The sequence below is a fragment of the Colletotrichum costaricense genome (genome assembly GCF_030867565.1).
Source record: "Colletotrichum costaricense strain IMI 309622 chromosome Unknown Scaffold_10.1, whole genome shotgun sequence".
NCBI lineage: Eukaryota > Fungi > Ascomycota > Sordariomycetes > Glomerellales > Glomerellaceae > Colletotrichum > Colletotrichum costaricense.
The window spans coordinates 1,673,979-1,696,647 of record NW_026848239.1 but is presented as its reverse complement, the minus strand read 5'-3'; the positions used below and the strand labels follow the sequence as shown (position 1 = coordinate 1,696,647).

Genomic DNA, 22,669 nt, shown 5'->3' with positions numbered 1-22,669 from the left:
AAGTTTGAGCGGGGGAGACGATGGAATTCCGCAGCAGTTGTCTAGCTCATCAGGCAACAGGATGCGGCCACCCTATTCTTGGCCGCTGGTTTGCATTGCCTCGTTTCCGCCTCCCACCACAACTATAAGTATCATACGAATGCCCTCCGAAATTCTGTCCTGCTAACTGGCATCAATTCAACTCAATTTCTTCTCATCTACTCTCTTCTCGTTTTCCCCCCTCTTCTAGTTGAATCTCACCAATTGTTACACTCGTTCAGGTCTCGTAGTTTCCCCACTACAGCCAACTTGCCAATACACTCATATCAGCGAGACCACGAAAGTCATCCAAAATGTCAGACATTACTCACAACAAGGAGTACCATGTACGAGATTTGGCCACCCGATCCGTCACACTCTATCCCAACAGTGCCCAAGTCGTGAGGGACTTGCGCAACCTACAACTGAAGGTGAGGATACCTGTGTCCCCTGCGGTGTCTCGTCCCACAACTAACGAAGAACTAGCCCGGCGCTAACGAAATCACCATATTCGGTCTTACACCCACAATTGATGAGTCTACAATCAAGGTAGACGGGGCCGGCTCAGCCATCATCACCGACATCGCCATTGAGCTTATTCCCAACCGCGAGAGCTTTCAAGATGTCTATCCTGACTCTGATGACGAAATGTCGGATGCCGATGTCCCTCACGAAGAAGACGGAGAAGATGAAGAAGAATCGGAGGAGAAAGAACCGTCGCCCCTCGACAAAGTGCGAGCCCGGATAAGACAGCTGAGAGACGAGGAACGCAGCGCCAAAGAAGTAGTCGAAAGCGCAGCCAATCGTCTCAAGATCCTCGATGCTCACGGAGCTTCACTCGAGAGCAAAGAAGGCGTCAACATCGCTGACAGCATCGAAACTTACCGAGCCGAGCGAGAACGAATCTTCCAAGACCACGTGGCCGGAGTCACCCGCGGACAGGACAACATGAAGCGCCTCAGCATCGCTCTCAAGCAAGAAACTCGGCTTGTGAAGAGAGAAAAGAGAGAGGAGGCAGACGCGACTCGTGCAATGAAGAAAGCCCGGAAGGAGCGGGACAGACAGGCGCAAAAGGATGCTAGGGAGAGAGCGAAGTTGAAGAAGGAGAAAGCTCGGATTCGGGCGGAGCGGGAGCGCTTTTGGCCCAAGTTATGTTACTCTGTCCGGGTGTCTCTCGAGGTAATGGCTTTCACCCCATCATCCTCTCGTCGTACATCGGTGTCGAGTGAGACAGCCCAGGCCTGGACGCCAGCTCCTGAGAAGACCGACGAGGGAAGAGACATCAAGTGCGACTTATCACTGTCATATGTGACATCTTCCGCATTCTGGGCTCCAAGCTATGACTTGCAATTGTTTACCACAAACAACACGGGCACACTGTGCTACGACGCCCGCATCACCAACAAAACTTCCGAGACGTGGAGCAACTGCAAAGTTATCCTTTCGACTTCTCAAGCCACATTTGCCGGGCTCGAGAACGCCATACCCACGCTCAAGCCTTGGAACATCAAGTTGGCACCAAAAGAAGGCAACGCAAACGGGACGGACATCCTTTCCAGTAGGGAGGAACGCCAGCAACGAAGTGAATGGTGGCGTGCTCAACAGACGAAAGCACAGCCCCAAAAGCCTCGCAATGATTTGTTCGGCGTGGACTGCAATAATGTCAACAACAGCGCCACGAATCTCGCGGATTACCAGAAGGGCCTGATGGTACTTAACCAAGATTCAAAGCATCGACGAATGATGTATCCAGCACAAGGGCAAGGACAGTCACAGCACCAGGATCAGATACAGGCGCAAATGCAGGCGCAACAGATGCAGGTGCAACAGATGCAGCAGATGCAGCAAATGCCACAAATGCAGCGAATGCACCAAAGTGGATCAGCTCCTTCGCCTCATCAATGGAGACCTCAGAGGACAACTCAAGAGTTCATGGGATCCGAAGTATCCGAGGAAGACGAAGACCTCGATTTCCAAGAATCTACTATCGAAGAGACGGGATTCACTACAACCTACGACCTTCCAGGTACAAAGACGTTGCCGCCTCGTCCAACGGCATCCAAGCAGCGAGTCGCTCGTATCAGCTTCTCCAACGTCGCCTTCAGCCATACCATCATTGCGAAGTACAAACCTGTCGCCTACCTCAAATCGCGAATCCGCAATAGCAGCCGCCTGACATTGCTCCGGGCCGAAGCAGGTCTCACTCTCGACGGTACCTTCATGGGCCGCACCCACTTGCCGCGCTGTAGCGCCGGTGATGTCTTTTCCCTGGGTCTCGGCATCGACCCGGCGATCAAGGTCAACTACCCCAAAGTTGACGTCCGACGAACGACGACAGGGCTCTTTTCCAAGGAGAACAGCTCCGTGTACAGCCGCAGCATCACCATTTTCAACTCCCGTGCTTCGGCGGGTAAACCCGTCTCGCTTCTTGTGCTGGACCAGGTTCCCGTGTCGGAAGACGAGCGCCTCAGGGTGGATGTCTTGGCACCCAAGGGGCTTGTTGTCGACGGTTCAGGAGCCTCCACCGGGCAGCCCGCTCGCGAGAGTAAGCAGGATATTGACTGGGGCCAGGCGACGGCAACGTTGAAGGGGCGCCAAGGCCAAGTGGAGTGGCAGGTGAAGCTCAATGCTGGCAAGGCTGTGAAGCTTGGCTTGGAGTATGTCGTTGCTCTCCCTACAGGAGATTCGGCAATGGAATGTTCATAGCTGTCACTTGGCGATAGTTTCAGAAGATTGATCGACGAGGTTTGTAGGATGGAAATGTCAACTTCTTGGGTCCATGTGTGTAATGTGGAAGTCTTTTGGGCCGAGAGTTAGAGTCTTTTCTGGGCAGCGTATGTGCTTTACTTTCAGTGGAAGACAACTCTCCATAAAGAATTATATGAACTGTTTAGAATTACCTTCGGCATTGTAAGATCATCGTCACGGCGAGGTCGAAGCGGCGGATTCAATTGCCTACAAAGAAGCACCCCCAATACAGTTCCAGCATACGACAAAGCTTCATCGGCACGTCGCCGAATCGACCCGCCGGAAACTTAAGCCGGAGAAAGGGTCTAGAAGCCTTTTTGGAAGAAAACAAAAGCTCTATTCGGATTAGACGTTACCCGGCGGATTATTACCCTTTGCCTCCCCAGCCACCTTGCTAACAATGCTAGCGTAATTATCGCCGACAATGTCAAACAAGTCGGAGATTTCGAGCGGAACCAAAAGAAGGGTGGGCATTTGATACGGACCAGAAATTGACTTCGGACGGAATTGAGACCAATGGAAAGTTAATCAGCTCTTACCTAATGTTTCGACATTTCCGATTCTGGCATTTCGTGGTAAACAAGTTGCTGCCAATCATCAGACCAGGCCTTCCAGGCCCAGAAGGTCCGAGTCCTGGAGCGCGCAACTTATGCCTCGCATCGTTGACGATTCTGGTATTTTGCAATTCTTGGGCGTAAACTAGGCGAGGGGTTATCAAAGAGACATGATCGCAAGTTGAGTCTACGGGATGAGGTGATGGCCTCCCTACCTTGGGTTGAACTAAAACAGAGGGGGACGGATAGGGGGCGAGGGCTGACGCCTTGGCGCAAGGACTTTCCCGCAGGGCTGTACGGTACAATCTCAATGGTCGCATGAATCTGTCAATCAAACGCTTTTATTTTAGATCTTTCTATTCATATGATTTGTTTCCGCAACTCAGTGCTCAGCCCCCAAGATAGACCACGAAACCGACTTAGCAACTAGCTATACCCTTATTCTCCAAACACCATGCGGCCTGCTGGTAATTAAGTTCCAAGTGTCTCATACAATGGTAATTCTCGACGCCACCTGAATGAAATCCAAAGCTACTCAGTCTCGACTTTCAGGACAGGGGATTTTGAACGTTCACCACGACGAGGCCGGCGGCAAGGTCGAGGAAACAAATTGTTTCGCAGTCGCAAGTGAATTTTCTTGAAGTGTTCTCTCTGCAAGTCGTGTTAGCCCAAGTTTTTAAACAAAGTTTACTTTCGTAAACTGAATATGTAACGCGAAGTAAATGCGGGCACAACGTACCATATTGTCTTTTCGACTGAAAATTCTCCCACAATCTTGATGGGGACACTTGATCGTCGGCCTGTGGGAGCCCATATGTCGCTGATAGTCTTTTCGAGTCGCAAATCCCACACCGGCATTCGCACAAGGCTTCTCCGTGCAGAAGAAGTACTTGTCGTGTCCACGAAAGTGTTTCCTCAGGTCGCACGCACGCATGAATACGCGTGAGGATCGACACCCCTCAAACTTGCAGCGCCAGTTGCCGCTGGCGTCGAGATAACCCATCCGACGAAGGTCTTCCGGCTCCCAGACCTCCTCCTCGCGTTCCTCTCCCGGGCTCTGAGAGCCCTCGCTGGAGCTCAAAAGCTCCCAGCTGGGCGACGCCACCGCTGCTTGCATCATTGGTGGTGTTGAGTGCGCGAGAATATGCGTGTTGCTGGCCTCGACCAGATGGTTGGGATCGTAGTGTGACATGGCGCCGGAGGTCGTGCCTAGATATGGCAAAGGCTGATAGATGGAGGCGACGGAATCTGGATGCAACGTGGGCTGAAACCATTCTCCGGTGTAGGTAGAAGAAGGCCCCATAGTGTATGAGCAGTCCATACTTCGCGGCTCAGCTTCGGGGTAGGTGCTCAGCTCGTTGTGGCTGTTATGGCTGGGACCGTACTGCAAATATGGCTGCTCCATGGTGCTTGATATTTTGTCGTGTGTTGCAGAAAAGGTTGCCATCCAGTGGACAATCTCGAGACTAACGGTGATGAATGATTTGCACAACGTATGGCCGCAACGGATGAATGTCGAAAAGAGGCCGATAGCTCCGAGTTAAAGAAATCTGTCTACCGGACGAAAGCGACGGAATTGTCAGCCGTGATATATATCTGGTGGTGATAAACTCTATTGTAGAGCCCTTGTCAATAATATCGCGCCGGTATAGTCTTTTGGGGGTGCTGTTTCAGCAGTACGTACTGGATCTACCCAACTCCCACAACTCTCGGCACCCTGCTTTTGGCCGCCGAGATGTTCGGCCCCGGTGACGCCTGGGCAAAATTGTCGGCAGCAAAGCGTGGGTGCAACCACACGGCAATTATTCCTTTGGCCTCGTTGTAATATCACTAAGTGGTGTGGCCCATGAATGGGCTAGCCCGGTTCCCCCGGTCCGGGATCTCCCCCGTGAAATGACGCTTGGATTCCCCAGTACCACGGCTTGACAGACTGTGTAGGCTAAATCCCCTGTCAATGTCGGTGTGTTCACATAGGGCTCGAATCCATCTCCCTCGAGTGGATGGGTTTGAGTCCGAGGGCAGTATCACCGTAGCATCAAAGTGACACATCCAAGCTCGTAAACGACTTGAAGAATGAGAGATATACATGTTCTGCAAAATTTGAACCACGTCGCACCATTTATCGTAATACTAAGCATCTTCCTTTGAACTCATTGGTGATATTAGCCCTTGTCTACTACTGGACGTAATTGGATCAACAGGCTTTTGCTGCGTCATCATGCTCATATACAAGAAGCACAAGCCGTTGAATCTTGTTAACCGATTTCTTGACTTCGATCCATCTCTGTCAATCAAGTGGGCCATTTGAGCGACATTCATTGAGATACCGGAATCTGCGTCCGGTGCAAAGGAGCCGTCTTTACACTAACCCAATTTTATGAAGATCAAGCGAGAAAATTACACTTCCAGATGGGCCTTCTTACCAAGTTTACTCTTTCTCAAGATATTCTTGGCATGAAATTGGAATGCAGGAGAAGACTAACTAGGAGCAAGCAAAGCAGCTCAAAGATGCCCTGCCGACGTCCAACATAAATAAATTAAGGTAGACAGCGGGTACATTGACTACATCGAGACTCTCCAAGCAAGGGTTCCTTACATTAAACGCTATAATCAAGTAAATATGGATGAGTCGAAGCAATAATGTTGCGGATTAGAGGCAGTATCTTGGGGGCTGAATACCATTTTGATTAGAAACTCGGTTTCGCATTCTATCTCGCTGAGCATTGCGTGCAATCGTCACACAAGTCCGTTGTAATTCTTCAGTGATCCCAGGATCACATACGTGTGATGACATAACATGAGGTATACCTGGAAATCTTGAGCAACACATGTGTCGTACTCTAACATCAAGACCGCGAGATTTCATCGAACACTTAGTCCTTCGTAAGCAGGGCTTCTTCAACCAGACCGACGTATGATTTTAGGCCAGTGCAATTATTACAGCCTGCAACGTCCCCCTGGTATCCATGAGTATGATCGGCGGAGTGCCATCCCCCCTCCTCTCTCTTGATCCACGGGACCGACAGTGACCTATACGGGCCCGATAATTGCCCAAGAAATGCCCACGCACTAATCTTAATTTCTAGCCTTCACTTAATTTGAGAGGAATTCTATGCGAGCATAACCCAGTAAGAAGACTTGTGCGGAAATTCGTCTAAAAGAAAATGAATTCCTATGATGCGGGAGCGAACTACAGGCCGGCCTCAAGTTCCCGGAACCCGTGGAAGCCTACAAAATGTTGAGACGGACCTGATAAGCAGCTCTCGAACGTGAGCGCTGTTTGGCGAAAAAATCTCGATGTCTCTTGCGAACGGTGGTTCCGCCTGCTTCCCTCCGTAGACATCGGCAGTTGCAGATTCTCGTCCGAAGTTCGGCCACGGCCTCGCAGATCCGGTCTCCCGGGGGGCCTGGAAGCCCCGGACGTTGCACTTAACGGCTGCTCCGTTATTGGATCATGCGGGTGGTTTGCATTGCGACTGGCTCCTGAAAGCTGTCATTAGTCCCACTGATGGGCTGGGGGACCTTGTTCAAGTCGCTTTTCTAAGTCGGGTAGAGTTTCGAGTTGCATCTGGCAAGTTTGCCAGAATTATCTACAACCTGTTTTTGGAGAACGGCCGCATCAGCTTGAAATCATCAATTGCCTCTCTTGGATGTTTGCAACGTGCCCTGGCCTCGATGAATGTCTGCGGTACGTTGTCGCTACTTCTAGAAATGGTCTAGGTGGTTGAGACCCTTGTGGCAATGCCTTTGCCATGACTCAGGAAGATCATTGTCCAACGAGACTTCAACTCGCGCGATTGACATGATATTGTCATCATCTCCGCAGATATCTCACGGGGTGCACAAATCATCCAAATCTATAAAAGCATGAAATAGGTTTCTCACTCATTTGCTTCCATGATAGTCAACGGTAACGGTTTTACTTCAGGAAATTCCAGGGAAGAGAGCCATTGTATTTGTATGGTCGCCACGCAAGGGCTGTTGGATAGATGATTCCGGATTATGAGCATTCAGGACTCGACTAAAATGGAAAACCCGATGGGGGTTTTCTTCACGAGCCCTGCATTTTCCGTTCCATCTGTTATTCCGAGTTTCTTGCTATTTCTCAAAGAGTAGCGGATGTTGGCCACTTCTCTGTTCGATAAGCGGAACGTTTATGACTATTTTGAACAAACCTTCATCAGGTGACCCAACTAACAGCACGAAAAGGATCACGTCATCCTCACAGTACCAGTTTGAACCAAGTTCCCTTCGTTGCCAAGAGGCCAAAGAACACGGCAGATACCAACTTGCACTTTAAGCTGGTTCCGTTGGCCTTGACACCCCCCGGTGCGCCGACGATCAGACGATAGTCCAGTCACCAAGTGACAAGTTGTCAAACGCTTCGGGGTCTCCCTAGACTGCTATTGGCTGGACTTACGCTAAAGGTACAGTTTTGCCTTGCCAAGCAGTGATGTTCTGGTGGCTCAAGCAGATGCTGCCCAGAGACTGACGGCATCTTCTGCCCGCAAGCCGTCTTGGCGACCACGACTGGTTGGGGGGTTGATACAGCCTTCGGCTTCCTAGAAAGACCCTGTAAACTATCCCAGATCCTGACGTGATGTTGCATGAATTATAAGTTGGCTACTAATCAGGTCACAGCGTGGGGATGAATGATGACATCTCGTCTCGGTAAGGCTGTTGACAGGGTCAAATCACAAGTGAAGAGGCGTCTGTCCCGGGATGGCGGTGTCAAATTGAGTGATGAATGACTATTTACTGTCAATTAAGGTTTTTTAAATGACAAAACTGGTGGAAGATTTGCCAGATATAGAATTACCCAGAATTGTTGGAGGGCCAGAGGAAATGAGAATTCTGGGGCGTCTGCCCCGGATAAGATCTGATTAACACAGGAGTGATATTGTTCTGGAAGTAAGCATATATGAGTGAAAGACTTTGACACAACCCCGCAGATTTCAAGCAGTCTAGGAGAATGAGAGCGTATCCTAAGCGGAATCTTGGTAATATTACGCTGTGTTGTTAGGCTACGTAGGCAAGTTTAAACATCATAGGTACCTAGACACCTAAGACCGAATGCGACCAAGTCTAACAGTCTAGCATAGAGCGACTCCTGAGTGCTCTCTTCGTAAAGCAACCAGAGCTTCGAATTCATCAATATGAGAAATTGGTATTGAACCTTGTTGAGAGGCACAGCGCTTTCCCGCATCAGCTTCAAGGCGGCTTGGTGCTCCCTCTGGAAGCCGCTTCAAAGGCGTTGGCATAGTATCCACTCTGATAGACATCCGCACCAGAGTCCAGGAGTACTTCAACGACATCAATGTAGCCATGTTACGCAGCAGTCTGCAGAGAATCGCCGAAGTGTCCGCAGGCATTGATCAGTGCGCCTCTTTAAAGTAATTACCGAACATTCGACTGATAAGTGAGCAACGAGGCTGTTCTCAGGGGAGAACCGAAAGCGCCGCTGGCCTCAATATCCATTCCCTTGTCTAGGAGTAGTTACACTGTCGATCTATCATTGAATTAAACCGCAAGCGCAACAGCATCCGAAGTGAGAAGACTTTGGTTGCTGAGAGTTTGACTTAGAAACTACTGCAAGACGCCGCTTTGTCCGCTTTGTATCGCCCTCCTGATCTTGATTTTCGTTCGTACTCTTGCAGTTATTGTCGATGTTCAAGCAGCAAATGCAGAATCATGTAGTTTCTGGACTGCGTTGACAAGACCGACCAAGGCTGCACTCTCAATGACTTTTTCATACTCTCCTCTATCCCTGACAACGACTCCCACTCGTAGAAGATGCATCGCTACGTCTTCTTGTCCACCTCGGCAAGCAGTTTCAAATGCTGTTCCAAATCTAGAGCCCCACGAAACTTTGGCGCCATGGAGGAGGCAATCTTTGACTAGTTGCAAATGGGCAGGAAAGCAAGCTGCATATAAAGGACTCCCATGTCTTCCACACTTAAAGGTTGACGAGGGCGCCGCGATTAGCAAGTAAAGACAATGTCGCTGAATGCCCACATGCCGCGGCTAAGTAAGTGGAGATCTGACCCAGATGGTTTTGTAGGTTGACGTCCACGTTGCTGATGTTCGCTAACGCTTGGTATAGAATGCAGTCGAGTCCAAATGTGCTCAGTGTAAATAGGAATCCAGAGTTTGATGAGTCAATCGCACTCATTTCGCCTTTCAGGGCATGGTCTCCCGGAAGAAGTAGATCGATCTTATAGGCGTTCATCGCCCAGCTCTCGTAAGAAAGGGTGATATCCCAATTCTCATCAAAGATGAATGTTGTTACATCCTTTTCAACACGTTTCATAGTAGGTGTGTCTGTGCCAAAATAGAATGCCAATTTGGAGTGGACCGGCCAGTACAGCGCTGCGTAGATATGAGAGTCATCGCTTGGAATCTGCATTCCGTTGATGGATACAAGATCTAGTCCTCGCGAGCAAACTCCGATGCAGAGAGACGCGAGAGTGTCGTGAGCTGTGGCAGGTAAAAGGCCTGATGGCGCCTTAAGAAGTCGCGAACTGACTAGTGAGAATCGCAGTACGTCGCACATGATGTCTAGGAAGACAAGTTTGGGCAAATCACCAACACCTGTGTCAAGTCTAAGGTCAAGGCTTGTTCAGCAGATATGGCCTTTAGAAGGGCCCGAGGTCTCGGCGGTTCTACCATGTGTAGAACACAAGACAGAACTATTGTAGCAATGTCTTGGGCCACCTCCCCAGAGTGGGAAATGTAATCGAGAGATACTTGGTAAAGAAGGTCAAGGCCGTGGGGGAGGTTGTCTCGAAAGACTGTCACGATATCCTCCTCGACAGTCTCGCGACAAATCCGCTCAATTTGTAATCTCGCCCACTGGAACCTAGGTAATTATTGTCAGAAAGACATCACTGCTTAAATCAGGCTCCACCATTTAATTTCTCTCTTGGGTGGCAGACAGCGACTCCCATGCTTTGGTTATTGAAGCCCATAGGGATCGTCGCCTAGTGCCTCCTGTTTTGGAGCCTAGATGCCCAGACGCAACTCTGTGATCGAGCTACATTTATCAAGCTTCTTGACACGAATGCTCTTCACCAATTGAGACCTACCATTGCTCGGTCAAGACAACTCCCACCCATGCTGTGAAGAGATTGAGGCGTCTGGGGAAAATCACACAGGTGGCAATATTGCATTGAGCGATCATAATCACTTCTTCAAGTCGTCCCTGATAACAGAGTACAAAAGCTCATCCATCACAACCCCATCTCTAACAACAGCTCTCCTCGCCCTCCCCTCAAACACAAACCCACTCTTCTCAAGAACCTTCTGACTCCCCTCATTCGCCTCAAAAACACCCGCCCAAACTCTCTCAACCTTCCTCTTCCCCTCCCCATCAACCTCTCCACCACCCATCCCCTCAAAAACCCACCTCACAAAAGCAGGCACAACACACCCCATAACCCCCTTCCCCCAATCCTCCTCTCCAAGCCAGTACCCAAGCTCATACCCCCTCGCATAAACATCCTTCCCCGGCGCGAGCCCGATACTCCCCATAGGCTTCCCCGTTTCCGGACAGGCGATGACCCAGTTGTACACCGACGCGCCGCCGTCGCTAGAATTCATCGCGATCCAGGACTCTGCGTCGGCGAGGGTGTAGGGGCGGGGGAAGGAGTCGCGGAGGTAGCGGGATACGGAGGGGGAGTTTGCTGCGGTGGAGAGGGCGGGTGCGTCTGTTTTGTGGTAGGGTCGTATTATTGCTTTCGGCAGGGCGAGGATTGCGGGTGGAAGATCTTGCGTAGGGGACATGTTTGGCAGCTTTCAGGGTCTAGAATCTCTGCAGACCCTGAGGGTTGTAGGTTGGTGAGTATGTATTGAGTTGTGAGCTGTTTACTGGAAGTTGGTTGAGAACTCGAGGCGTTGTTGTATGTTGTGAGAGTGTGACTAATACTTCTCACTTGTGAAGCTGCCATTTACGGAATAGTTTCGGGGACACGGACATGGGTCTAATGACTCTTTTGCTCTCTGCAACGATAAGCTCTGCTGACGGCGAGACGAGTTTTCGCGTCTGCCTAGCAGCATTACTCAGGTCCTTCCCGCTATGATACATCTCAAAAAGGCACTCTGAAGGTTCCTGGCGGGAACATAGGATCTAGAGATCTGGACGAAGATTAGCGGCCGTTACGGATAAGACAACAAACGGCAACATCCGCCAAGGTCCGGTTTCGAGACCCTTCTCCAGACTGTTGAAGAACGGGTTAACCCACCCTGGCTTCGTGAACCAAAATGCCAAGCCTTTCGGGACGGAGTTGGACATCGTGCACGCCTCTGAACGAATTCGAACAGTAAAGAGACGATATGCACGCAATAAATATAGAGATTGAAGTTCAAGCTTAGGTCCAACCAAGCTTGCGAGATGGGCGTAAAAAGTCTGTCGCCGTGGTTCCCCATGTCATTATTCCGTCAGTACCCCAACTTCATTGAGTTCAAGCCTGACTGACCCCAACGCAGGGCAAACAAGCTTTAACAAAAAGCAATAAGCTTAAACCGCAACCTCTATTGGCACATGGGACGATGAAATGTCCAGAGAAGCATCAAAAAACACCAAAAAAAAGATTTGCACACAATCGCTGCGAGGATTTGAGCCTCACGCGGGGGTCGAACCCGCAACCTTGAGATTAAGAGTCTCACGCTCTACCGATTGAGCTAGCAAGGCGGCTGGGGGCCGTATTTGATTGGTGAATGTTTTCGGCCGGGTCTGCGCCTGAGTTTCGTCCGCGGTCTGCGAGCCGGCCAGTTTCCAACCCCCCGGCTGGCAAGGACCTGGCCCGCTGTCTTGCTCCCCTCCCGGCGAGCCGTGAAGGCTGCCTGTCGCTCCCCGGCCTTTGGAGACGATGGATCGCGATGCATGCAATCCTGCAGGAGTCAGAAGGAAGAAACCTCTCGCCATTTTGGAACACGTCTCTCATTAACGGGGTGACAACTGGGTATCCGCAGCACACACCAAGAACTCCGAAACCAAGTTTTTGAACGCGCTTCCACATTCAACAATCCTCCAAGAAATCCTTATAAAATCCAAGCCGACTCGGTGTAGTCCTTGGCCCCGTTCTGCACCATGTTCTTGGTGTACTTCATCCAGCACCAATTGCTATCCTCCCCCTGCTCGCCCTCGTAAATGTACACGACACCCTTGCATGGGCCTTTTCTCGACTGCTGCTGCAGGTTAAACGCCGCGCAGTACCGTACGCACTCTTCGAAATTCTTGGCCGGCACCTGCGCGATGTCGTTGTAGAGATAATCCGTCCCGCAATCCTTACTAAACGTCAGGTTCGTCCCGGGCACCTGGTATGTCAACACGGAGCTGGACCCGGGACACTTGTTGAGCGCGATGGGCGTGTCCGTGGCGGCGGGCTTGCTTAGGTCGAAGGCAGCTGACGATGACGCCGAGGTGGGTGTGGCGGTTGATGAAGAGGAGGATGGCGATTGGAGGCTGTGGAGATGTATTAGTTTTGCTGTGAGAATGCGGCTGCTCGTGTGTTGTAGGCGAGGAACTTACTTCGCGATTTCGTTGTTTTTGCTTGCCACCAAAGCACCTAATCCGCCCGCCACACCGACCAAGGCGCAGAACAGCAGACTGGAAAGAATCAACAACCAAAATGTGGCCTTGCGCAGCCCGCATATTGTGCCGTCGTCCTTGCTTCCCTTCCTTTCCGCCAGCTGCTTTTCCGGCATCGGCGAGTGCTGATTTTGAGCGTACGTCGTCTCGGTGTAGTTCGTCTGTGGCGTGTGAGGTTGGTGTTGATGCTGATGCTGTAGCTGGTCATAGTACGGTTGCGCCTGTGCCGGCTCATATGATTGCGGCGCCGTGCTGTAGTTTGCTCCGGTGTTCACCTCCAATCCATCCGGGATGGCATCGGCTTCGGGTCCGGGCCCACCGTTTGGATGCTTGAGCATCTTTTCGGCTTCAGGGGATGGGGAGTGACTGCTATAGTTGCTATGCCTGTTGGAATAGAAGTGGTCGTGCGGATGTAGCGATGCCATCGCGCGGAGGGGAAACCAAGACAAGCCACGCTCAGGGACGACAGAGTAAAGGAGGAGGGGGAGGACTTTAAATGAGGCTGCCAAGCATCAGGTAGGGGTAATCTGACCGAACGTAAAAAATGCGAGACAAAATGGGCAGCGAAGACTGGTCGAGGACTCTCTCGATACTGTTGTTGACGGGGAGCGACATGCAGGATTGACCGTCTTGTGCCACACCACGCGCGCGCAACAAGGGGCGGGGCGTCATCAGCACTTGTACCGGCTGGCTCGCTGGTCCAAGACAATTCAGGACGCCATCCGTTCCACGGCCGTCACAGCGGTAGGGCTGGCGCGAGAATAGTACCTGTCTCTACGGGGTACTGGCCCGCCGTTACAACAAGCTTGCTCCTGTAGCCTGAATCTAGACGTGGGTAGTCAAGGCAGAAGAGTCTCAAGGGAGCATCGCCCCCTGACTTTACCCAAGGAGACTCAGCCCAAAGGCTGAGGGAGGGTGGTGGCCGTCACGGTAGTATTCTCAGCTTTGTCCAATTAAAAATCAGGCGCGGCAGCGATCAGCGCCAAATGGGTTCACACTTGGGATCTTTGGCGCGCGAAGGATTCGACCCCCCGACCAACTCTGATGCATCGTCGGGTCATCGAACCCTCTTTCAGAGTACCTTTGTGCCAAGGCAGCGCGCCAAAACAGCGACCAGCTGTTCGAGTAGGCTCTGGGACTCGGAAGTAAGCCCAAAAGATGAAGACGCCTTCCGAAAGCCACCCAATTTCCAAGCGGTCACCACAGGATTCGCAATTGAGACATCCCTGGTTTCTCCGGCCTTGCCAATGTCAGCCATTGGGAGCGTTGAGAAAGGCGTTTCGTCTTCTGCCTTCCTCGGGGTTTTACTTGGAGCCCGCCCCTTTTCAGCCCCCACGGGAGTATGACGCTGGGATGAGGTGCAGGGTGAAGCCGCGCTTCGCTCTTGGGATGTCTTCCACGACAGAAGCTTGAGTCCGTCCAGCACACTGGGCAACGCTTCACCCTGACAGCTTTGCGAGCTTCGCGGTCCTAATATGGCCAAGTGCTGACGGTCAAAGTATGAGTGGGGAATCCGGTGTCGCCCCCGAGTGATGGCCGGGCGGGCGGGTCTGTCCGGCATCTTGGCTTTCCATTTCTCGTTCGGTCGGGAACCACTCCCGCCGGATATTGTCTCGAATGCTGCTTGCCGCACATGCCACCATCATCTCTGTTCGATGCCTGCTATGCCTGCCAATGCGTGGTAGCCAAAGGGGGGGCGAAAGGCATGAATTGGTGACGCTGGCAGGTCTCAGGCCGGAATCAAGCTCATAGCCAAGCTTCGTTCGAGCCAAAATCTCATCAGAACGTGGCGCACCTAGCGGCTCCTCCCGCCAAACACGCCGCGCTGAACGTCTTGGGCCAAAGGGTCCTTCAATGTTGGGGTTCAAGACGGACTGGCTCTTAGGCGGTAATTAAGGCATATTCAATCTTCGCCTTTTTGTCCACTCTTTCGCCTGCGTGGTTGCATTCCTTATTGCGAGTGACAAGCCGGAAGGGACTACAATTATGGTCCGTCGGCGATTCTATGTTTCTTTTCCCAACGCCGTAGGCGAGCCTTGGGGCGCACTGGTAGAAGCTGTCGTGCTTTCAAGAAGTGCTTCCCGACACGGCACGCTATATCCGTACAAGCGCCAATTTGAGGTCTGTTCAAGCGCAAGAGAACTCTAAAGGCCGTGACGTCAGTTACGCCTCTGGTCAATGTCGAGGCTTTTTGCTTCAGATCAGACGTCCGCTATGACCGAGCGTGAGGAATGAGGGTAGTCCCGACGGGCTGCCAACTACCTTCTTGCCATCTCAACGTCAATCGCTCATCTCCACGAAAGAACGAACAATCGAGAAAGTCTCCTGGGATCAATTGACACGAACAAAAATTCGCCCTCGGTCATGTGTCGCTGGTTTGCTTACCTGGGCGATGAAGCCCAGCTTCTTGAAGATTTGGTCATTCGGCCGCGCCATGCCATTGTGAAGCAAGGTGAGTGTTCTGTCATGACGTTTCAGCGTGGCTTTTCATGATGATATCGGTAGTGGACGAACACTTCCTACCGGCTGGCCATTCAACGGTTGAACCATTTCTCGGAGAGCTTCAGGTCGCCCCTTTGGCTGCCAATGACGCAGGCTCACCGAATCCATTGACCAACATGGACGGATTCGGCCTCGGGTGGTATACGTCGACAGAGTGCGAGTTCAACCCGTATATCGATCCAAAGTGGCCCGAGTCCCTTCGTCCAGTCGTGTACAAAAACACTCGACCTCCGCTCAACGATCTGGTCCTCAAGAGCATCGTTCGAGGCACCAGCAGTAATGCCGTCCTTGCCCATATCCGCGCAGCCCCAGGCCTGACGCCAGTCGTAGAGACCAACTGCCATCCCTTTGCGTTTGGTCGTCATTTGTTCGCCCACAACGGCATCCTCGGGTCTTTTCCTCGTATCCGTACGGCAATTCTGCAATATCTTCCGTTGAGATACCAACAGGCCGTTGTCGGGACAACAGATGCTGAGCACATTGCGGCCGTGTACTTTTTCATATTATGCGGTAAGGATGGCGACTGGGAGTCTGTTTATGATGCAGGAGAGATGGCGACAGCGATGCGGGAGACTATCATCATCCTCGAGAAACTGCAGACCGAGTTTGGACCGCCGAGCCGAGAGGCTAACACACTCAACCTTGTTGTCATGTCTGGCAGCTCGCTCGTCGCTGTGCGATATGCCAGCCCGGAAGGACTGGAACCCCCGAGTTTGTACTACTCGACGACAGCTGGAGCAACGCTCAACCGCAAGTACAAGGGATTTCCAAGCGACGTGAGTGACTCGGCCGATGGTGGTGACGGGGATGCCGAGGACGACGGGCGGCTAGAGAAGAAGAAGCATGGAGAGCACGTTGTGGTAGCCAGCGAGCCCAGCACCTTTAACCAGGGTGAATGGGAGCTTATCAAGCCATCACAGATGGTTGTTTCTGAACTGGGTTCTGGTGCCTATCTCGAGCACTTGTGAGTAGTCACTTATGAGGGTCATATTTTCGACGGGGGATGCAAGGCAGCCTTTGGATTGGCGTTTGAACGTTTGATTATGGGCTGTGATTTCCAAACGAGTAACACGTGTATCGCCGCCTTCGGATCGTCTGTACCTTGCTTGGAGTTAGAATCGTACCCACAAGGTGTCAGCATCTTTCATTATTGCAACTCCCACGGGTATGCTCAGCTCCTTCTCTTGACCGTTTCTTTCTCGAACGCTGTGTCTGGTCGTGCTTCCATCATCCTGGTGTCTTCATGTGCGCATCCGCGTGGCGAAGGGTGAAAGAAAGGAACTCTGTCTGGTATCAGTCCCACATCATGGCAGATCAATTGATCTTCAGACGTGGCTCCCGCGGGTTGATTGGCGGCATTGGCGTGGAACACCGGCAGGTAGCCTACCAGGAGCAAACAACACCACCGCCTCGCCGTTGTGTAACGTTGCAGCCTGTGAGAAGGATAGAAACATAATTTCGGCGAAAAAGCAGGAAGTTCGCATCAGACCAGCTTTGGAGCTACCTGTTGAGAGCGAGGCCAAAAGAGAGAGAAGGTCGAACATGTTGGCTGCCAACACCTAGGTGACAGATGGGGGGAGGTGAGGACGGCAAGAAAGGTCCGAGGTTCCGTAGAATCCAGCCCTGTCCCGATCGGGGTGAATTAAAAGAGAAGGAGGAGGGCAGCTGCTCCTGCTGTGTCAATAAGTCAGGTATCCAAGGCAGGAGCTCTTTCTTTCAGCACACTTCACCTTCCTTTCTAACCTGACATCGTCCACCCAAGTACTCACCTCTTGGTCTCCTTTTTCCTTGTTTCTTTTGTCACCGCCTGTTCTACGCTGTTTTTCTCTCCTTTTGTCCATCGAGACTCAACCATCGAGCCGATTTTTTTCTTCCATTTGGCCGCCATTTCAACCGCAGCTTGTCCGTCTACTCCATACTCGACAGCGACTTCGCACTGGCCCTTGGGACCTTCGAGTTGACCATCGCTTCGATAGTGTGTCGGAATTCGCCCATTACGCGTACGACTTGCGACTGCCGGGAATCATGGGGGATCGAACGCTATTTATCGTTCTTCTCTATCTGGCCTTCGGTCTCCTAGTCAACGCTACGGAAAGCGAAAACGACGACTATGACCAGTGCTACTTTGATGCAGGTTATGTCGGTCCACCTAACCTTCTCCCTTGCTTACCGGCGAATGAAACAAAAGGTGGCTTCAGTTGGTGCTGTCTGGCAGGGGACGCCTGCGTCAATGAAGCCTGTTGGAATCATGATTCGGGCGTGACTTATCAGTATGGCTGTAACGACCCGAATTACGCAGACAAAATCTGTCCCCTCAAGGGCGATCTCGACCCAGGTCCGTTCCTCCTCTGCCATGACCCATTGGATTCCTTCAGGGCACTAACAATTAATCAATCTGACAGCCAAGTCCCCCTGGATAGGGCTTGTCCGGTGCGATACTGAGAACGAAGGTATTCTGAAATACTGGGCTTGCAACCATCCAGATACCTGCGGCGAAAATTGCCCGACTGAACCCGAGCGACCGCAGGTCACCCAATCTGTCTGGCCCTGGAAACCTCAGGCTTTGCCACCCAACAAAGACTGCAAAGATCTAGGAAGGCGGGTTTTGGCAATGTATGCCCCAGCAACGATTCCTTCAGCTGGCGGTGTCCCATTGGCGTATACGGCCCCCGCAAACAAACCGTCTCTATCAATGCCGCCGTTGCAAAGCAGCGGCACGACGACATCTCTGGCTTCTTCAACCACACCTACCTCTATTTCCGATACTGGGACTTCTGTCGTAAACATCACATCACCCACAGCTGCCACCCCTACATCCGTGGACTCCGAGACGAGCAGCTCAACCCTAGGCACCGGGGCTATTGCTGGCATTGCCGTTTCCTCCGCCTTTCTCATAGGATCGGCCTTATTCGTCGCCTTCATGCTACTCCGACGTCGTCGCTCCCGACATGGTCCGGTACTCAACACCCATGAGACTGAGACTTATGACCACGAACAGACTGTTCCTGCAGAATTGCCTGACGAGAAACACAACCTTATAAATCCCCACACCCCGTCCACAGCCTCGGACGCAGGACAGGGCCGGCCAGTCTCGGACATGACTCTGAGCATGTTTTCGCCCAGTCCGCTCAGTACGCCGAGAACTCCAGGCTCGCCGTATTACTACCACGGCGTCGGCCAAGCCCCTTCTGAGTTGGCGGATCAGCCAAGGGCTATACACGAGATGCCGGCAATCAATGAACGGGTCGAGATGCCTTGATTCATGGGATGGTCGTGCCAATATATCCAGGTCGCGGTAGGGGGAAGGTTTTGGTATCGCTGTTATGCTTTAGGACTTGGACACATACACATATTTAGAGAATACTTCACAATGGCGGACTGATATGATTGCCCCTCTGCGTAACCCTTTGCTCAGTCATCTTTGAGCTATTGGCACATAATTGGATACAAATGCTACGTCTTTGCCAATAAGTGCTCGACAAGCTCACCTCACGAGAACGAGGCGCTGTGCATTACTGCAGACGAAGACCACATGGAGGTGACGACGTTACACGGAATCCACCCTCCCCTGTATTCAAAGGGAAAGTGCTTTTGAGCAGTACTGAAAACTCAATAATATTGAGATTCACTCATACTAAAGTACACCTTTTCGAATACGTGTTGCGTCAAACACCGTCTTATCAGGCGATTGACCGGTAGGTCCTGATACAGTCCTCGGCGTCCTTCCCATCGTTCTTACACTCGGGCTTGCAGAAATCATGCCAGTCGTAGCCATACTGTCCCCAACAAATAGGAGCACCCCAAAATTTGGCGGGATTCAGCATGCGACACTGCGGATCGACATAGATCAGCAGCCATTACGGCTTCACACGAAGGGGTTTGGAGGGGATGGGAAGCTATTTCATACCGTAAGGGCACCCGCCCAAGGGCCGCTTTCACCCACCAGACTTATGGTGACTTGGTCTTTGGGGAGGGATTCGTTCTTCATCCAAATACAGGCCTCTTTGGATCGGATAGTGTGGAATGACCATGACTGGCAGATACAGTGGAAGAAGTCTGCGTTGACGGAGGCGATCCAGGTGCTTGTAGAAAGTAAGCATCGACATTTGTGAGCTATGTAAGAGAGATTGGATGCTTACTTGAGGAGAACTAGATAGAGAACCTGGAGCTTCATTGTGGTTTAGAAACGTCTGTGTCAGTGAAAGCTCTGGTGTGCTCGTGGTCTAAGGTATTGAAAGAGTACCACTTAGTGACAGAATGAGGAACTAGGATGGGCAGGAGTCACACTTTTGTACCAATGTCACGCTAGCCTTACTTGAATCATCAACACCGTTGTGGCTGCAGTCTCGCCATCACGGTTCCAGCCATCCGTTTTACGAACCTCGACAGCCACATCGCACCAGCATGCCAGTCAACTCTCCCTCACGGGACACCTCTATGAACATATACCGGTTCAACTACTAGGTGGGCACTACCGCCAGCAAATTGCTTGACTAAATTGCCGCACTCGGGACTCTCGAAACCCTCTTCTAGATTTCGTGGATTGAGAGGCACCTACTTATCTACCCACATCTTGACTCGTTACACGGCTTGAAGGCCGGCCGTGCGGGTGTGGGGAATGTGGTTCCGGCCCCGCAGTGCCGACCGGCCGGAACTAAGGCAAGGACGGCAAGGTAACCTGGAGAGTGGGCCATTGATTGGATTAGTGGCTAAAGTCTTTCACGAAGCCCCTCATATAATGGGATATCTGGGACTGCTTTTACCTGGTGAAAAGGGATTGATTTGCCATATATCAATCTGGAACATGGGATATGCAGCTCTTGAACGTTTTCCGGACATGGCAGTGTCGACATTTACTGACCTCGCCCCTCGTCACGCAATCTTGGTCAAACATTGCTGAGATCTAAGCGCATACTCGCTCACGAAAATCAGCACGATCTTGAGTCTCATTTCACTGATTCAATATGCTACCCACCTCTGCAGCGCATTCCCACATCGTGCCAAATCGTAGACATATGACAGGACAGACAGTGTGTAGTTTCAGCTGCTTTCCTTGACTTGACCCCTGCCAGAGGCGTGCTATGAAGAAGAAAGGCAGGCCAGAGGAAGCGTATTCCCAGATCGCCTGTGGAGCCCTAAGTCGGGTGATTGGCCAAGCACCTTTCAGTCGAAGTTGTACTCTATGGCAGGTACCTAGACTCGAGAACTGCCGACGAACCTGAGCCACCCAGAATCATACCATTGGCAGATCTACCAGACGTTGGTGTGGAAGGGGCAAAGAAGGAGGAGGTGATCAAGCTTCTTGGGGTTTACTTGGACCAATCTTTGACATGGGCCACGCACGTAAAGGAGGTGAGTACATCCTGACAAGCTTAATGCAGCTGAGTACGCCGCTGACAATGTGGGAGACAGGTTACCGAGAAGATGAAAGCCAAGATGCGCACCATCTATCGTATTTCCGGCTCGACATGGGGGCCCTCTCTCGCCAGCATCAGACGCCTGTACATCACAAGTGTCCGCCCGATCGCCGCGCCGCTCCCGTGTGGTTCCTTTATCGAGACAACGAACGCAGGGTCCGCTGGCAGATCAGCGCCAATTTGGTCACGAAGCTTGACAAGGCACAGGCGGCGTGTCTCCGACAGGTCGCCGGCGCTTACTAGACCACAGCGACCCAGGTCGTCCACCAGGAGCTTGATGTGCCGCCGCTTTCTCTATTCCTTGAGAAACTCGGCCAAAAACATCGCACTCGCAATCTTGACACCCCGGAATACGGTTCTCTCGATACCGTGTGGGCAACCGGTACCATGCCGAAGACCCTAAGCGCAGCGAACAACGTAGCACACCCATACCGCATCCTCTACAAAGTCACGGCCGCTTCTATTGATTTCGCGGCCCGGAAGCAACTCATCGAACTCAACGAGGAGCGAGCTACGAAAACAGACCGGCGCGGTTTTCCGCTACCGAAGTTAACGTGGCGGAACTTCCTTGACCGACAGCAAGTGCGGGGCAAAGTCATCAACGACAAACTTCAGGAGGCATGCGCGCGGTACTGGCAGAACTACCTTGACGCTCGCCAAGACCGAAGGGAGGATCAGACCGAGCCAAACCTTCGCATCGCCAACCACCGTCCTCTCTCCCTTTCGGAAAAATGGGGCCCAGCCAGCTTGAAATACTATGCCAAGCTCACGCGTGCTGAGAGCACCATGTTGTTCCACCTTAGGACTGGTGTCGTGGGACTCAAGTCCTACCTCTTCTCCATCCATGTTCGTCGCATTCCCTTCTCCTTTGCCGGTCTCTGCCCTTGACTGACCCTTGTGTCTTCACCAGGTTCGCGACATCGTCGACGACCTCTGCCCGTGCAAGCAGGGCAAGCACACCGTCGAGCATGTCTTCATCCACTGTCCTGCTTTGTTGGCTGAGCGGACACGGCTCTATCAGCAAGTCGGTCACCATGATTTGAAGAAGTTGCTGACGCGTGATTCCAAGGCTGCTGCCGCGTGGGCTATCCGCTACCTATCCATTGAACAATTTGGCTTGACTGGGCGGCAAACACCCGACAAAATCTTCCAAAAGAGAGATGGAGCGTGATGGGGTGTCTGGTGCCTCTGCCCCGGAAACTGGAACGAGGGAGGCCGGGGGAAGACAGCCTTTGGTGGAACTGCAGGTCATTACTGGTTTGCTTAGTACTCGGGCATTACAATGCATAGTTTGCCCATCCATCATGCGAGAAGTCCTAGTCATGCCTCGATAGTGATAAATACACACAGTACCACTTACCCTTTGGGGTCCGGTCCGCCTCATTGGGGGCCATCTTCGCCTTCACGGGCAAGCTGGTCTATTAGGGTCAATATCGAGTGTCTTTATTGCGTACTTTAACAAAACTTCATAACTGACTACAGCCGGCCGCAGCCGTCACCAAGTAGGTCAGTTCACCGCCGGGAACCACAGGGTTATACTAATGCGGCAAGCAGCTGTCGACACTGACCAAACTCAAGATGCTGTATGCAATCTTATAATTTACTCTCGTTACACGTTACAGGACAGGGAGCTGACAAGTTCATCAGAACGACCCCGCCGCCGCAGCACATTAATCGCCCTCCGAACAGCCGAAAACCACCCCTTACTTTCCGCCCTATTTAACAACTCCAGAATATCCCTTTTAGTCCTTCCTACTCTACTCCCACGCTGCGTTTTCAGAGTATTGATAGTACTCTGGAGTCGGTCAGGCATTTCGAGGCTACCATGTTGCATAAGCTGG

General features: G+C 51.9%; 8 protein-coding genes across 8 annotated transcripts; 3 read left to right on the top strand and 5 right to left on the bottom strand.

Annotated features, from left to right (window-relative positions):
* Window positions 1-332: 332 nt before the first annotated feature.
* CCOS01_10194 (uncharacterized protein) lies at window positions 333-2,724 on the top strand (the record flags this gene model as incomplete). Its single annotated transcript, XM_060458350.1, has 2 exons — window positions 333-449; window positions 505-2,724. The coding sequence occupies 2 exons, from the start codon at window positions 333-335 to the stop codon at window positions 2,722-2,724; spliced, it is 2,337 nt and encodes a 778-aa protein (XP_060311515.1).
* A 1,127-nt stretch (window positions 2,725-3,851) lies between these two features.
* CCOS01_10193 (C2H2 type zinc finger protein) lies at window positions 3,852-4,725 on the bottom strand (the record flags this gene model as incomplete). Its single annotated transcript, XM_060458349.1, has 2 exons — window positions 3,852-3,971; window positions 4,060-4,725. The coding sequence occupies 2 exons, from the start codon at window positions 4,723-4,725 to the stop codon at window positions 3,852-3,854; spliced, it is 786 nt and encodes a 261-aa protein (XP_060311514.1).
* A 4,551-nt stretch (window positions 4,726-9,276) lies between these two features.
* CCOS01_10192 (uncharacterized protein) lies at window positions 9,277-9,873 on the bottom strand (the record flags this gene model as incomplete). The annotated part of the gene is made up of 1 exon (XM_060458348.1): window positions 9,277-9,873. The coding sequence occupies one exon, from the start codon at window positions 9,871-9,873 to the stop codon at window positions 9,277-9,279; it is 597 nt and encodes a 198-aa protein (XP_060311513.1).
* Window positions 9,874-10,502: 629 nt separating this feature from the next.
* CCOS01_10191 (acetyltransferase) lies at window positions 10,503-11,102 on the bottom strand (the record flags this gene model as incomplete). The annotated part of the gene is made up of 1 exon (XM_060458347.1): window positions 10,503-11,102. One exon carries the CDS (start codon window positions 11,100-11,102, stop codon window positions 10,503-10,505), a length of 600 nt encoding a protein of 199 aa, XP_060311512.1.
* Window positions 11,103-12,359: 1,257 nt separating this feature from the next.
* On the bottom strand, window positions 12,360-13,334 carry CCOS01_10190 (uncharacterized protein; the record flags this gene model as incomplete). Its single annotated transcript, XM_060458346.1, has 2 exons — window positions 12,360-12,783; window positions 12,850-13,334. The coding sequence occupies 2 exons, from the start codon at window positions 13,332-13,334 to the stop codon at window positions 12,360-12,362; spliced, it is 909 nt and encodes a 302-aa protein (XP_060311511.1).
* Window positions 13,335-15,527: 2,193 nt separating this feature from the next.
* Window positions 15,528-18,670, top strand: CCOS01_10189 (glutamine amidotransferase class-II; the record flags this gene model as incomplete). Its single annotated transcript, XM_060458345.1, has 3 exons — window positions 15,528-16,375; window positions 17,388-17,746; window positions 17,814-18,670. 3 exons carry the CDS (start codon window positions 15,528-15,530, stop codon window positions 18,668-18,670), a joined length of 2,064 nt encoding a protein of 687 aa, XP_060311510.1.
* Window positions 18,671-19,091: 421 nt separating this feature from the next.
* Window positions 19,092-19,585, bottom strand: CCOS01_10188 (uncharacterized protein; the record flags this gene model as incomplete). The annotated part of the gene is made up of 3 exons (XM_060458344.1): window positions 19,092-19,241; window positions 19,319-19,493; window positions 19,551-19,585. The coding sequence occupies 3 exons, from the start codon at window positions 19,583-19,585 to the stop codon at window positions 19,092-19,094; spliced, it is 360 nt and encodes a 119-aa protein (XP_060311509.1).
* A 1,156-nt stretch (window positions 19,586-20,741) lies between these two features.
* CCOS01_10187 (uncharacterized protein) lies at window positions 20,742-21,999 on the top strand (the record flags this gene model as incomplete). Its single annotated transcript, XM_060458343.1, has 4 exons — window positions 20,742-20,763; window positions 20,824-20,984; window positions 21,072-21,674; window positions 21,739-21,999. 4 exons carry the CDS (start codon window positions 20,742-20,744, stop codon window positions 21,997-21,999), a joined length of 1,047 nt encoding a protein of 348 aa, XP_060311508.1.
* Between the last annotated feature and the right edge of the window lie 670 nt (window positions 22,000-22,669).